Source organism: Aphanomyces astaci, assembly GCF_000520075.1.
Source record: "Aphanomyces astaci strain APO3 unplaced genomic scaffold supercont1.5, whole genome shotgun sequence".
Classification (NCBI taxonomy): Eukaryota; Oomycota; class Saprolegniomycetes; order Saprolegniales; family Verrucalvaceae; genus Aphanomyces; species Aphanomyces astaci.
This window is the reverse complement of record NW_009798268.1, coordinates 490,928-505,034: the sequence shown is the minus strand read 5'-3', so window position 1 is coordinate 505,034 and position 14,107 is coordinate 490,928. Positions and strand designations below refer to the sequence as shown.

Genomic DNA, 14,107 nt, shown 5'->3' with positions numbered 1-14,107 from the left:
CGGTCATGTGGAGAGATGTACAACCCCAAAGCGAGCATCAATCTGTCATTCCCCTAGCTTACAACTCGGTCTGGTTGGGATCTAGCAGCGCTTCCGTGTGTTCGTCGTCCTTGTGGTGTCGTGTGGTGGTAGGCTTGCTGTGGGGGCGGCGATTGAGCACGGATCCATGGCGGTAGTCGACAACGTTGAGCGCGACGCCCGCCACCGCACCCAGAACAGCCAGCATGGCAAACTGCATCTCCACGCCAGGAATGTACTTGTGCTGCAGATCAAATTCCAACGCCACGAGCAGTGGAAACCCCGCCAGTCCGAGATTCTACCCCACCATTGCATGCATTCCAATGTCAAACGTACAAACTAACGTCCCTGTATCGCATGCGAGTGCCATATCACAGTGTGTTCGTACCTGGATAGACGTGATCGCCCCGTAGGCGCTGCCGACCATGTGCGGCTCGACCACATCTACATTCACGCCATGATTCACTCCACACTCGCTTCCATGTTGCTCGGTCACGTTGACATGAACATGCAGAACCTCCTCGTTGTCACGTACACGGGATCGACGGCCACAACGCCGCGGCAAACACACAGTACGCCATGCCTTGAAGCGCCAACGGAAGCCAATACGTGACATCGGTCAGGCCCAAGAGCAAATGCACGACAATCAGAGCGAACGAGGCCGCGAGCGCGAGGACGGCGCGGCAGCCGACGCGATCGACGGCGAAACCCATGAACGGACTGAGGATGGCCGACATGAGATATGGTACGCTCATGGGCGTGGCGGCGGCCGACGCGGCGGCGCTCTTGTGCTGGCAAAACGCGCGCGTGTACTTGCCGAGCTTCCACGCAACGGCGTCACAGTTAATGGCGGCTTCTGAAATGTACGGCGGGAGGTGCATGCACGCGTCTTGGTCTTGCGGGGTCGTGATGGCCGAGCAGTTGGCACTCAAAGACGGCAGCGGCCATGAAAATGGCGGCACGGAGGGGCAAGACGGCGCGAGCGTCGAGCAGTTGTGACGGGCGTATGCGCCGACGTCGCAGCGGCGGCACTCGATGGGCGGTTGCTTGAAGAAGTCGCGCTCCATGAGCAGGCTGCTAGCGACGCTATTGAATGGAATCACGCACCCGTATACGACCATACACGAGATTGAGAGAAGCCAAAAGAGCGGGCTACACAAGAGATAAGGAGGTCGGACAGAGAAAGGTAGGAGAAGGAGGACTGGGAGGAGGTACCCAAACTGCCGCAAGTCGTGCAAACCCATGCTTTGGTCGGATGGGGTGGCTTTCACGGGAAGGGACGACGATGAAGACCCAGTCGCGCGGCGGATGGCGGCGTCGGCGCGTTTGTCGATGGGAACGAGCGTGAGCGCGGCGATGAGGGATACCCCGCACATGAGCACACCCACCCACAGCGCGCTCGACACGTTGTACTCGGACGCGATTTCGGGACTGAGTTCGTTGTTGAAGACGCTGCCGAGGCGCGCAATGCTGAGGTTGATGCCGAGCGCTAATGCTGTGGAAAGGACATGTTAGGACAAAAAAGGCTAAGCACGGAATAGTCGAACGACGAACCAAGCTCCTTGTTCTTAAACCACGACGCCACAAGCGTGCTCTGCGCGACCCCGAGGCTTTCGCCGCCCAATCCAAACAACACGCGTCCGAGCTAGAAAGCCCATGTGAATATGCACCGACATGGAAGGAGGTCGTAGAGGTACCAGCATGACGTTAAACTGGGTCGTGGAGCATCCGATGGCGAACACGATCTGGCCCACTGTGATGATGCTTGCAAACTACGGTGTGGGCTTCAGAGAAAGTATGACAAACACTTCGTGGAACGTACGATAAGGAGGGTGACGCGGGCACCGAGGCGATCGACGAGAAATCCCCCGCAGAATGGAAGGATGATGTTTGGAATCGAGTACAGCGTGTACAGCAAGTTCTAAAGCAGGAAGAGTCAGTGGACGACACTGAGGTTGTTGGGCGAATGATCTTACATAGAGGAATTCGTAGCGCTCGGCGGGAAGGTTGTTGAAGTGCTGCTGCAGCTGACTCTTAAGCGCCGCGGGGTTGTCAAAGCAGTAGTAGTTGCCGATCATGAGGGTGCAGGACAGGAACAGCACCAGCCAGCGCATGGGCAGCTCACTCTTCTCCATCTCTTCGTCCTTCGTCAAAGAATGAAACATGATGAAATCTTTCAACCAGGGGACCAAAGGCATTGACCAATCAGATTGATGCAGTGGCAGACATGGATTTATTCTTACTACGTACTAGTAGTAGTACTAGTATCAATATTAATACCAGTAGTACATACCTAGTACTAATATTATTAGTATTGATATTAATATTACGAAACAATTGTGAACCGTCATACTATGTTATAACGTTTTGAAGTTTAGTTATAACACTAGAATACGTACATAGAAGATGTAACTGCCAACGTCACATGATCAACATGGACTACGGGAATGGTCAAGAAACAAGTGCCTCAATGGAAGATCTACATGGACTACATCATGAGCCCAGCAAAAGCATTGGGGATACTAGTATGCTACCACCCCTCAGCAACTTCATTTTGTCTGGGATCTCGCTGACGAAGAAATCAATCAACGGGAGGCCCTGCCATCGCTGTATTCGCATCGTTCAAGGCCAACCACTGTACATTCAAGTTGAAGGCTGCAGTCATATTCGTATGCAGCCATCTGACATCACAATCATTGCTTCGGCATCATGCCAGTGGAAAGCGAAAAGCCACCGTCCTTACGCCATCACCATCACACTGCGCTTCCTTCAACTTGGCCGTCACATATTGCGGCTGCAGTGTGCACGGACGCAGCTGGCCATCACCAACTCGCCCCTGGAAGTGCATTGTGTGGCCGACTTGATCACAGCGCTGGGCGAATTGAGTACTCATCGAGACTGTGTCAAGCAGCAGTGGCACAAAGCCAATGGGCATGTTGGCTTGTTCGTGTCGTACTTATTGCAGGTCACCCCCTTGGGCCCCCTCGTGGGCCACTCCGTTGTGCTGGAGGTAGACTCATATTCCTATTAAATCTATATGCATTGACAACATGAATGCAATAGGGCTTGACGCACACTAGGCATTTATACGACTTGGACAGCTTGGGGGATGTCAGGTAGTACCCACTAATGTCATCATGTTCTTATGCACTAATGTGAACTTTGTACAGTGACCGCCTAGCCTTGCAACTAAGCAATATGTAACAATACATCCCCCTCCAAGGTGAATATATGTGTGATTGACTATTTTTATGATAGCAACGTGAACACATTTGAACATGTCCAGAACGTGGAGGCTACAGTCCAGCACATCCACGACGACCTTGTTAACCACCAACACCTCACCAACAGCCGGCGACTCACAACTTCCGATGGTCCTATCCAGTGGATTCTAAAGCACTGGAAAGTCGATGTACAAGCAAGTAGTACGCCGTGTCCACTCCGCGACCGCCGCCCCCAACGGGCTTCCACTCCAGCGCACCGCCTGGCGGATCTGGTCGTGTCGACTCCTGAGCATGCCGCCACGTGCTTGGCACTCCAAGAACACTCGGCATTCGTTCTCCCTGTGGTGTGGACTGTCACGGACCGAGGCGATGCTGGCTATTCCAGTACGTCCCTAAGTATACAACACGTGTAGTTAAAAGGTGGCTTGAATCATGAGCACAAGTAGCTGTAGGCAACGGAGCCAAGAGGCGGCGTTCAACCACTCGTTTCAATGATGATGGTGGTGGTGCAAATGGCCCTTCGTTTACACTTCGATCGGCCCTTCTCGGTCGAATGCAACAGACCCGCGAATCCATGCAGACGCTCTTTCATTGCTTTACTGACTCTACCGCGTTTGGCGTCGAGCGTTTTATCACCACGATGGGGCCCCCCCAGCCGTACTATACACTTTACAACAATCATCCACCTCTCGAATGAATAATTTGCATGTTGTTCATAGGCTAGTGGTATCGTTCTCATGCGAAGAGCTGTGTTGTTGCTTTGACTTTCTCGACATTGAACGCACTGGGAATGTCACACTTGGTGCGTTTCAAACATTTTGTATGGACCCAACCCACCGCTCGTTTTGGACCACGTTCTGCCAGGAGCTGGCCCACACTATTTGCGCCAAACACATGGAAAACCAAAGCCAAATGGAAGCTATATTTGGCCAAGCGACGCAGATGTTGGTGGCAATGCCTGGCTATGCGCATGTGCAGTGCGTGAACGGCTGGTGCTCGTGGGAGAGCTTTGTGCACGGGTTGCAAGTGCTGGTTCCTACGATATCAGCGAACGACCTTGTTCGCGTTTGCAGGCGGTTCGACGTGCTCGGGAATGGCCATGTGGATATTCGACTGTTTTGTCGGGCTGTGTTGAAGGCTTGGGTGGCGTCAGCTTCGGTACTGCTAAGCATGTGTACATATGGGATACACTTGTCAGTAATAACATGATATTGAAATACAGGAAGTATTGCCTTTGAACGAAACCCAACGCTCCAAGCGGGCCTCTTCTGCAACCAATACTACTAGCCAGCAAGTTGCTGTCAATGGACAATTCAAGGCCGTGACAAAAGCCTGCCTTCAGAGCCACACCCGCCCGGACGTCCGACTATTTAACAGCTCGTTGGCCGTTCGAAAACTGTTCGAGTCGAGAGCCCATGCGGCGACCTTGATATTCCCAGACAACGAGGACGAGAATGACAAGGCCAAGTTGCACGGTCGAGCCAATCATTTGCTGGTACGAGTGTACTTAGTAGTGTGTTGTATACTTCGAAGTATTGATTCTCGATGGGCTTAGACTACGACCAAAGCCAAGCCCGTGTCGTGGCTCGTCAAGTACTACAGTTGGAGGGTTTGTGATTCTATGCTAATTTATTACTGTATTGGCAGGGAAGGGGTGTGGTTTCGTCCGAAAAGCACCCAACTGGGCCGGGCCCAATCGTGTGCAGAACTGTCGGGTGTACGACCCTATCGTCGTATATATATTCATTGAGTAACCACTGTTCAATGTAGCGACTGGCGATCAACGACACGTTCCGTGGCGAGTTGAATTAGATTCGCGCCCTCGCAATGTAGCACGAATTAATCACTGCTTAATTCATGCTACCGCCATCATGTTATGCAATCACGTCGTAAAATGCTGGTTAACTTCCAATATGTCGAACCCTAAAGTCTCAACGATACACGTCTTTGACTGTTTGGCTCTCAGGAGCTAATGACTTCATCGACTGTGCACAACGCTCTTAATTCGATGGGTTTGATGGAATGGCGTGAGATGGGTTCGATTCGGGGGACATATTTTTTTGTTTTTGGCTTGCAATCCTATGAAAATCGACACCGACTTGGACGTGATCTTGGTCACCGCCGACTTGAACAACGTTGGTCTGGCCTAAAATTATACTTGGTATTTCAGAACGACGTCTCCAACACGTCGTACTTTGCACTGCTTTGCGACCGCACCATACCTCCCGACGGTCGTATCGGTCTGCCTTTGCCGCGGCAGTGTCCTAGTCCTAGAAACGTTGGATGCAATGGCAGTCTGAATCACAATATACGTACGAAGTCTTGGCGTTCCAATTCCACGCCTTCCTAATCGAGGATATGTGAACATCCGATGGCAATGTATCTATAGGAAGTGTGCGAACTGAATTCGCGTTGGCGATAGCTCTGTGCTCAAGCAGGACACGAAGTGCGTCGATCTTGTTGTCGCCAACCGCAATCAAGACACCGGCAGCCAAGTCCTGCACAAAGCACGATGCTTTGCGGTGGAAAATATAAAGAGTAATTGGCTAGTACGCTGGCAAAGTGCTCGTGTCACAGCGGCCAATATGTATCGTGGTCTCCTCAATGTTGAAATGTGGAATTTTCACTTTACCTTACGTTCCCACGACACATTTCGAAGTACAACTCTACCTTACAACGTACTTACTACAGTACCGGTACTGTAGATGTACACGTGAACCAGGCCACAGGGCTACATGTTAGTACTGTGTACTAGTATGAGTGCTGTCGTCGCCAACCATGCATTCAAGGTTGCAGTTGTGGTTTGTCCAAGGACTGAAAATTGAATGCACGCTCGTCGTTTGATGACAGTGTAGCTTCGCTATCCAGTGGTTGGCAATTGGCCAATGGTCCAAATCTACTGCATCGACGTGGACATCATGTGATACTATGAATAGTACTGTATCACAGATCGTTGTCACGTTCGTCAAATCTAAACGTTTTGAAGGTATATTCCTGTACATTACTAAAAATACATTAGCTAGGTGATTGGGGGGCTTCATTGTCGGGCACAAACTGGGGGGGCACACGCATCTTGGTGGCTTGTTCAAACATGTAGCCGTATTGCAGCAGCTTTTCTTCGTGGTACTTGGGCGTGACAAAGGACACGCCGAACGGCACCGAGTGGTCGTACCCCAAGGGTACCGTGAGGATGGGCCACCCCGCAATCGCAGGGTACCCAGGGGAATTGGGTCCCTGGGACCACGTGGCAGTGAGCGCAAAGATCACGTCGGCTTGCGTGTCCTTCATGTACTTCTCAATGCCGTTGGTCACGGCCAAGTCTTGGCACAGGGCTAGCGCATCCAGGTAGGCGGTGCTGGTTTGGTTGGGGCCGTTAAGCGACTGCAATAGCAACGACTAGAACGGAGGGTAGATAGAAACCACGAAATAAACGTAATAAGCCTAATGCTGTTTTACTTGATCGAGCACGTGAAGCTCCGTTTGGGGATGCGCAGCGTTGTACTCGACAATGTCCTGGAGCGTTTTCATTGGCGTCACTCCCTCTTTCCACGCCAACGTGCTCAAGTACGCTTCGACATCGACTTTGAATTCAGTCGTGAGCGCTACAAGCTGTAATATCCCATCAACCAAAGCTCGTCCAAGCTCGTCCCCAATCTCAACGTACTTCGCAGTTGGACGTCCAGATGGCGGCGGCGTTGGGGTACGGCGCGTACACAATGTCGGCGCCAAGCGCTTTCAATGTGTCCACCCCGCGGTTAAAAGCATCGACTTGCGCCTGGGAAAGGAACTCGTTCTGGGTCATGTCATGGGCTTGCTTGGACACTGCCACGCGAACGTTCTTGAACGACGTCAGGGCGTTGTACGTTTGCGAGTACTCAGGCACGGGGATGTCCTTGGAGGCGGGGTCGGTCGGGTCGAAGCCGGCGATGGCTTGCAACACGATGGCCACGTCCGCTACGGTGCGGCCCATGGGGCTAGAATACAACCGTCAAGAAATGTAGTATAATGTGGTGGATATATGTGATACATTACGTACCCTGGAGAGTCTTGGCGCGCCGAGATTGGGATCACGCCCGTGCGACTTACGAGGCCCACAGTTGGCTTCAACCCGACGATGGACACATATGATGCTGGGCTCACAATGCTGCCATCTACATTATTGTATCGATTTTCCCATGAAACCCCCGAAAATAACTGTAATTTTTGCTCCTAATCAAGGGAAACACAAAATAATAGATAAAAAATAGAAATATATATATGTTTTAAAAATTTATAATATTTCTATAGTGTATCAAGAGAATAACTGAATTGTCTATCCATAGACAAAGACAGTTGACCAACCACTCATATTGTCAAATCGATTCGAAACTGGAGCAGAATCGAATGTGTTATTATAAGTTAGAGAATGGATTAAAGAATCGCCAAAGCCAATCAAATCACGTTCGGGTGAATTTCTTTGACTCGACCGCATTGGGCAAAACTACATATATATTAATATTCGTAAAGTATAGTTTGTACAAGCTTAAATTCGATCCAATGGATTCGAATGCTATTTGGCGAAATGACTCACAAGTCCAAATTTTGGGTGAAATGCACAATATCTACCACAAAAAGACCTGTCTCGGTGCCGATCGCTATTGGAATCATATTGGCCGCCACCGTCAACGCCGAGCCAGACGACGAACCGGACGTGGGCGCAGTGAGCACATACGGGTTCTTGGTGAGGCCGCCGCGAGCACTACACACAAGTGTATTATATATATATACACCATACAAAGTCGTCTGCGACGGCGTTGGGGATTGGATAGATAGTACCTCCAGTCGAGCTTTCCCGTGAGGCTGCGCCAGTTGGCCCACTCAACCATGTTGGCATGTCCGAGGACAATTGCGCCGGCCGCGCGGAGTTTCTGGACGAGAACGGCGTCGCAGGGGGCGATGTTCCCCTCCATCGCAGACGACCCGGCGCACGCAGTCAACCCGTCGCCCGAGGTCGCGATGTTGGCCTTGACGAGGACGGGGATGCCGTGGAGCAGGCCGCCATTGCGGTAGTCTTGGGCGATGGCTAACGCCGTGGGGCTCGTCTCGATCACACCGTTTACTTGTGGTCCGTTGTGGTTGAGTTGATCAATCACGTCCAAATAATGCTTTATAATGATGAGTGATGGATATGTATAACATCCCCGTTAGAGCTGAGACAAGACCCAAACCTACCTGAACAATGTCCTCGGCACTCAGCTCGTGGCTGTTGATAGCGTCTTGCAGCTTGGCGATGGTCGTATCCGTGTAGTTGAACGTGTCGGCCCCCCATCCTGACGTCGTTGCTGAGGTTTTACGTCGGCATGTGGCTTGGCTCATCGCGTTGGTCTCGGACGACATGGCGGCAGCATCCACCGCAACCCCGTCGGATCCGGACGGAGCCGCGGGCGGCTTGGAGGACGATGGGGAGCTCCTGTTCAGGTGCTGACGGGCGGCTTTCGACTGGTCTTGGCTGCCGTCTGGCGCGAGGTCGTCGTTCTTCATGTCGACTTGCTTTGGCTGCTGTTGTATGCGGTCGTTGCCATCCAGCGATGCCAAATGTGCATCCACGGCGAGAAAGGTGAGAATCGGCTTCAACGGCTGCATGTGCAGCAGGCCCTGGACGTACTTTTCCAAGTCGAGTCGGCACTGGTCGAGCTCGCCATGCGTGTTGCCGCGAAAGGAGAGGAGCTCCTTGGGAAAGGGTAGGTTGCGGACGCCCGCGGCGTTGGCCTTTTGCATGCGGTCGTCCAAGTCGATAAAGTCCGAGTACCGCTTCTCAATCACCCACTGCCGTCCGCTCATGAGGCGCACCTCCAACGCGAACACGATGTGCGTACCCTTGTCGTCCTCGACCTCTTTGATGCCGCCGTCCGCGGGCAACGTCACCGCCTGGATCTCGACTTGCAAGCTGGTCGAGTGCTGCCGGTCCGGCGAGTTGGCCGTCGGGGGTCGAATGAACGAAGGAGGCCCGCTGTTGGCAGACGAGTCCCATGAATGCAGGCCGTGCGCGATGTACGTCAATGGGTCGGTAGTCGTCGTGTTGTTGTGAGGAGTAGCCGGGTGGTCTGACAACAGCAGCCCCGACCGACTGGGAGATGACAACACGCTGTTGGGGGAGAACTTCCACGAACTCGAAGGTAGGGGCGAGCTCGAACTCACGGCCGTCAATCCTTCTCGAGCGGCCTCATGCACAGGGATGACCAGTTTGATATGGGATGGCGGCTGGTCCATGAAGTCTGCGGTGGCGCCGTATTCGGCTAAGGAGGAGGAGGAGGAGGATGCACCTGCCGCGCCGTTTATGTTAGGTTCTGTCTCGGTATTGCCAATAGTGAACGCCGTCGACGAGGACGTGGGCACCTTCGGAGATACGGTGGTGCCGATGGAGGTGTCGGCCACGGTCTTCTCGCCATCCTTGTCGTTCTCGCTCATGCTAACGACTTGACATGGCAAACGTAAAAAGCCAGGTCGTCAGAATTATTCGTTTATTCACTCGTTATAAATGAATGATGCATTGCGGCCCCCATGCTACAATACACCACCCTTGTCGACACTGATCAGGAACTGGAATTCACATACAATTGGCAACCCATTTTACCACCTTGGCCACGTGGATTAAAGCTTGCTGACGCTGGGTATTTGGAATGTCCAGCAGAGTCCTACGACATTGTTAAATGATTGCTTAGGGCCGTCTGGTAACTTTTCAAAAATAATATTCAATTTTTTGGCAAATGGGATATACCAAAAATGCCATTTTCAAAATGGAGGTAAAAAAAAGGTCCATTTTGTAAGATGGTACCTCCAGGAGTACAGTACAGTAAACCACTTGGAATTATTGGATTTGTGTTAAAACTCTTCTACTACGTAGTATCAAGCAAGACATGTTTCAATTATTGCCAGATTTATTGAATTCGGCCCCCAAAATGGAGTTTTGGGCCAGAATATTGTAATATTTCAGGTTTCCAAGCGGGCCCTTATTTATATAGTGTACTTCAAGTAACATTTTCGCCTCGTCTTGGAAGAGCTTGACATTTGTATGCTTGTGTTGACGTTTGTAACGTTTGTCATCAATTTTTCTAATTGCATGTTCACCACGCACACACATGATGACGTTGTTTGTAGAGTAATTCTCCTACTTTGTACAGCAGTGGTACTACGCAGCACTACTGTAGTGCTACATTTACTGAAGTAACTTACTACTACGGAGTACGTAGTATTAATAAGTGCCAGTACTGTATATACAGTACTATTTGGCGCGCTACCATATACTAGTACTACTATTGTAGTACTACAGTACTACTGTAGTACGTAGTACTAGTACAGTGTACCCCGGTTCCAAGTTCGCTTGCAGTTACGGTAGTAGTGGGGGAATGGAATGCTGATATGGTTCCAAGTTGGCTAACACTTGAGGGGGGTTCTACAGTAGTAGTGGGGCTGATATGGTTTGGTGGGTGTCCTGGTACAGTATTAAGGTCAACTGTACGGAAAATACATCGGGGTCACAACGTGTAACCAGGGGGGAGCTACAATATGTATACAGCTTTGCACCATAGGAAGTTGGCGTACATCTTGTTTGCACTTCATTTCGATTGTGGCAATAGTTAAGGACATCGCTTCAAAATGGCCTCTCGTCAAGTGCAGTAGCAGCAACAGTACCAAGGCTCTAATTATAGCACTCAGCAGCCCCTTGATGGCATGTCGGGGTTCAAGCTCCATGCGCACGACGTGCTCCGAGACCCGACAAAGGACGAGCTGTACAATGGCCCAAAGCGCGAAAAGCTTCCCGCGGCGGTCCAGCGGATGGACGCCGCGGACACGGCTTGCACGTTTTGCGGGGTCAGTTACTTTGTGTTTGCCGAAGTGCAGGAGCTGACGCAACGGGTGAGGCGATACGAACGCCAATGCCAGGTACAACGACCCCCCCTCCCACGTTGTCTTCTTTAGCGTCTAAATGAACGCACCAGACGTTTGCCACGTGGATGCAGCGAGAAAAGGCCACCAACGCCACCATGCGCAACGAGTTGGCCCTTTGGACTCGAGATTTTCACACGGCGATGGGCGTCGCCAGTGAGAAACTGGTCGAGTTGCATCGACGGAATACCCTTCAAGCGACGAGCATTCAATCCCTCGAGGCTAAATTGACTGCCAAAGAGACAGAGTTGGAAGGGCTTCGCTGTCGAGTTCTGGCTGAGACTGCCACCAAAGTACTAGAGTTGGAAGCGCGTATCGTCGACAAGGACCAGACCATCGCACAACAGGCTCAGCATGTATGCCATGTATATATTATATATACATACATATGGACGTAGATAGGTGACATGCTTATGGGAGTGGTAGATGGAAGGAACGTTGCGAGAAGCAAGAGTCGTGTATGAAGCTGCCCAAGCAGCGTGGACACTCGAGCGCACAAGTCTACTGACTCAGCACTCTGTACAATCGGCGGCGGGCGAGCTGGAACGGCAACGCCTTGAAGAATTGGTGGTAAAAATGGAGCAAAACTTGCATGCCAGTGCAGTCGAGTCGCAGGAATTCGCGGCCAAGGCAGCAGAAAGCGACGCACGGTGGCGAGATGTGACCCACATGATGGAGTGTCAGGCGACGTCTGTGACAGAGGCACAGGTCAAGCTACACCAAATGCAGGCCCAGGTAATAACAATATCCCATAGATTAAATACTTTATCCTATGGCTTCGTTTGACTGGCTTGGTAGGTAGAGCTAGCACAAGCAGAAGCCGCGCGGGTGGCAGCCAACGCCCAAGTCGAGCGGGCGGATGTGGGAGCGCTACAGGATGACGTGGCAAAGTACAAGCACTTGGCGACGGCGTTAGAGAAGAATAAGGCGCTGTTGCTGGCCGAACGAGACGAGTTGAAGCAAACGATCGCCATCGCACACGACAAGGTCAACCAGGTCAAGGTAACCTCAACATCAAGAATACCGGAAACAGGATGATTATTATATAAATGTAGGCACAGTTGACTGGACTGCAGCGACGTCTGGATGAACAAGGGCGGCAAATGGAGGCTGTACAGGCAACACACAACTCTGCCATGGCCAATCTCAAGGCGGAATGTGCCAAGGAAGTAGCGGCTTTGAAAGCTTGGAACGTGCAGTCGGTAATGTATCTCCCTTGTTTGGATATTGGAGGGGGATATTTTAAAAATAAGAATGTGTTTATATATTTTTTATATAGGCCAACTCGACTATATATATATATATATATATAGGCCAACTCGACTATATATATATATATATATATATAGGCCAACTCGACGTGATATATATACATATATATATATATATAGGCCAACTTGTTATATATACATATATATATATGCCAACTCGACGTAGTATTTTATATTTATATACTGTAGGCCAACTACTCGACGTGTTATATATATATATATATATATATATAGGCCAACTGGACGTGTTATTTTTATATTTATATAGGCCAACTCGACGACAACCGCGTTTGAGCAGCAAGTAGCGCAACTCGAAGATGAAGTGCGTCGGCTGAAAGAGGACGACACCGTGGTTCAGTTGAAGCAAATGCTCGTCGTGGCAGAGAAACGGGTGTGTCGTTTCTAAGCAATTCATCCAAGTAAAAAGACAATTGTAGACGATTGAGGCGGACAAGGCCCTACAGGAAGCGAAAGGAACGTGTCAATCATACATGGAAGAGTTACAGGTCGGCTACATATTATTATATGGATTCCATTACATCGTCAAAGTTATATTCATACCAATGAACTAGTCTCATGTTGCTGTAGCGCGCCAAGTTGAGTAGTCACCAAGACAAGAGCGCCGCGACCGCCCTAGAGAAAAAGCTGCGCGACGTTGAAGCTGCCCTCGTAAGTGGCAACAATGCTGCTATTGTGATAAGATAATATTTTAATATGGTGGAATAGCGCGATACCAAGGCGGCAATGGAGCAAGAACGAGCGGACTGGGACCGCAAGCATGTTGCGTGGGAGAGGAAAGTGGCCGAGCGCGATGTAAAGTTGGACGCGATGGCGAAAGACTTGCAGCAGATGCGGTCCGCGGCGCCAACGGTAGTGGTCAAGGAAGTGGTGACCAGCAACAACAATAACAAGGCGCTGGAAGGAGAAGTGGAGCGGCTGACTCATATTGTGGCCCAGAAGGATCAAGAGATTCAACTGCTGCAGCAGACCGTCCATCGGGAATGCATGGAACGGACGTCCATGTTGGAGAAGATGCGATCGGCCAAGATCTTGCCAGACATGGTCACAACGCATGGAAGTAGTCCACACTTGGTCGACGAAAGAGGGGAGAACGACCATGGCGGCAACAACGGTGGCGGGGGGGGAGGCTTGGCGTCGTTCTACGAAAAGCTGCGCAAGAAGAAAGCGCGTCCAAAGACCAAGGCGTGAGTGAGGGATGGCCATGTTGTCGCCCTCAATAGAGACGAGATGTTCTAAAATGGCGCCGAAGCCTTTCCTGGACATGTGTGGTGGGTGTTCAAGGAAGCATGCAACTCCTGGCAAAGTGACATAAGATAGCAAAAAGTATCAATTCTTGCCTAATGACATCGCCTACGACACCTGCACCAGATATGCACGCATACAGTGCACTGGTTGGTCGGCGTATCGACCAGCACAGGTCCTCATCTTGAGCGCTGTGATTCACCCCAAGCTCAATTGCATCTGGACGCGAGTATCAAAACTTCCAAATGTCGTGGGGAATCCGGATATTATCCGTATGTAAACCTTTCGCGCTTTCAATTTGAACGAACTCATCCAGTGTATTGGGCGTTATGGAGAAAGGACATGTGACGTTGACCGAGATCAACATGGTGCGCGACGATCTGGAGGCGAAGGAATGCTTGCTGC

General features: G+C 50.9%; 4 protein-coding genes across 12 annotated transcripts; 2 read left to right on the top strand and 2 right to left on the bottom strand.

Moving 5' to 3' along the window:
* Nucleotides 1-3: 3 nt before the first annotated feature.
* Nucleotides 4-2,202, bottom strand: H257_02948 (hypothetical protein). Of its 6 annotated transcripts, XM_009826799.1 has the most exons (8): nt 1,995-2,202; nt 1,841-1,939; nt 1,716-1,790; nt 1,573-1,663; nt 1,234-1,513; nt 554-1,170; nt 407-462; nt 4-316 (listed from the first exon to the last, which is right to left on the bottom strand). In XM_009826799.1, exons 1-8 carry the CDS (start codon nt 2,181-2,183, stop codon nt 59-61), a joined length of 1,665 nt encoding a protein of 554 aa, XP_009825101.1. In that variant the 5' UTR covers nt 2,184-2,202; the 3' UTR covers nt 4-58. The 6 variants fall into 6 exon arrangements, with proteins under 6 accessions (XP_009825101.1, XP_009825100.1, XP_009825105.1 ...); XM_009826798.1 differs by having other exon boundaries at nt 554-1,513; XM_009826803.1 differs by having other exon boundaries at nt 407-1,170.
* A 228-nt stretch (nt 2,203-2,430) lies between these two features.
* Nucleotides 2,431-5,124, top strand: H257_02947 (hypothetical protein). Of its 3 annotated transcripts, XM_009826796.1 has the most exons (10): nt 2,431-3,028; nt 3,082-3,134; nt 3,189-3,218; nt 3,277-3,626; nt 3,689-3,899; nt 3,962-4,400; nt 4,465-4,737; nt 4,798-4,835; nt 4,890-4,959; nt 5,013-5,124. In XM_009826796.1, exons 1-10 carry the CDS (start codon nt 2,444-2,446, stop codon nt 5,052-5,054), a joined length of 2,091 nt encoding a protein of 696 aa, XP_009825098.1. In that variant the 5' UTR covers nt 2,431-2,443; the 3' UTR covers nt 5,055-5,124. The 3 variants fall into 3 exon arrangements, with proteins under 3 accessions (XP_009825098.1, XP_009825099.1, XP_009825097.1); XM_009826797.1 differs by having other exon boundaries at nt 4,890-5,124; XM_009826795.1 differs by having other exon boundaries at nt 4,798-4,959.
* A 1,095-nt stretch (nt 5,125-6,219) lies between these two features.
* On the bottom strand, nt 6,220-9,689 carry H257_02946 (the record flags this gene model as incomplete). 2 transcript variants are annotated; one of them, XM_009826793.1, is made up of 7 exons in its annotated part: nt 6,220-6,638; nt 6,699-6,851; nt 6,907-7,216; nt 7,279-7,393; nt 7,859-7,980; nt 8,058-8,386; nt 8,454-9,689. In XM_009826793.1, the coding sequence occupies 7 exons, from the start codon at nt 9,687-9,689 to the stop codon at nt 6,258-6,260; spliced, it is 2,646 nt and encodes an 881-aa protein (XP_009825095.1). In that variant the 3' UTR covers nt 6,220-6,257. The 2 variants fall into 2 exon arrangements, with proteins under 2 accessions (XP_009825095.1, XP_009825096.1); XM_009826794.1 differs by lacking the exons at nt 6,220-6,638; nt 6,699-6,851 and having other exon boundaries at nt 6,881-7,216.
* A 1,212-nt stretch (nt 9,690-10,901) lies between these two features.
* H257_02945 (hypothetical protein) lies at nt 10,902-13,919 on the top strand. Its single transcript, XM_009826792.1, has 9 exons — nt 10,902-11,165; nt 11,222-11,524; nt 11,595-11,903; nt 11,967-12,170; nt 12,224-12,370; nt 12,708-12,830; nt 12,877-12,945; nt 13,028-13,108; nt 13,166-13,919. The coding sequence occupies exons 1-9, from the start codon at nt 10,953-10,955 to the stop codon at nt 13,646-13,648; spliced, it is 1,932 nt and encodes a 643-aa protein (XP_009825094.1). The 5' UTR covers nt 10,902-10,952; the 3' UTR covers nt 13,649-13,919.
* The last annotated feature ends 188 nt before the right edge of the window (nt 13,920-14,107 follow it).

Coding starts and splice junctions, on each gene's coding strand:
- H257_02948 (XM_009826798.1), bottom strand. CDS start 2,183: ATGTTTCATTCTTTGACGAAGGACGAAGAGATGGAGAAGAGTGAGCTG. Junction 1,940..1,994: donor AGCGCTACGAATTCCTCTAT/GTAAGATCATTC, acceptor TTCCTGCTTTAG/AACTTGCTGTACACGCTGTA. Junction 1,514..1,572: donor GTTTAAGAACAAGGAGCTTG/GTTCGTCGTTCG, acceptor TCCTTTCCACAG/CATTAGCGCTCGGCATCAAC.
- H257_02947 (XM_009826795.1), top strand. CDS start 2,444: ATGATCAACATGGACTACGGGAATGGTCAAGAAACAAGTGCCTCAATG. Junction 3,029..3,081: donor GCCACTCCGTTGTGCTGGAG/GTAGACTCATAT, acceptor TGAATGCAATAG/GGCTTGACGCACACTAGGCA. Junction 3,627..3,688: donor AGGCGATGCTGGCTATTCCA/GTACGTCCCTAA, acceptor GAGCACAAGTAG/CTGTAGGCAACGGAGCCAAG.
- H257_02945 (XM_009826792.1), top strand. CDS start 10,953: ATGTCGGGGTTCAAGCTCCATGCGCACGACGTGCTCCGAGACCCGACA. Junction 12,831..12,876: donor TCGTCGTGGCAGAGAAACGG/GTGTGTCGTTTC, acceptor AGACAATTGTAG/ACGATTGAGGCGGACAAGGC. Junction 13,109..13,165: donor GCGACGTTGAAGCTGCCCTC/GTAAGTGGCAAC, acceptor ATGGTGGAATAG/CGCGATACCAAGGCGGCAAT.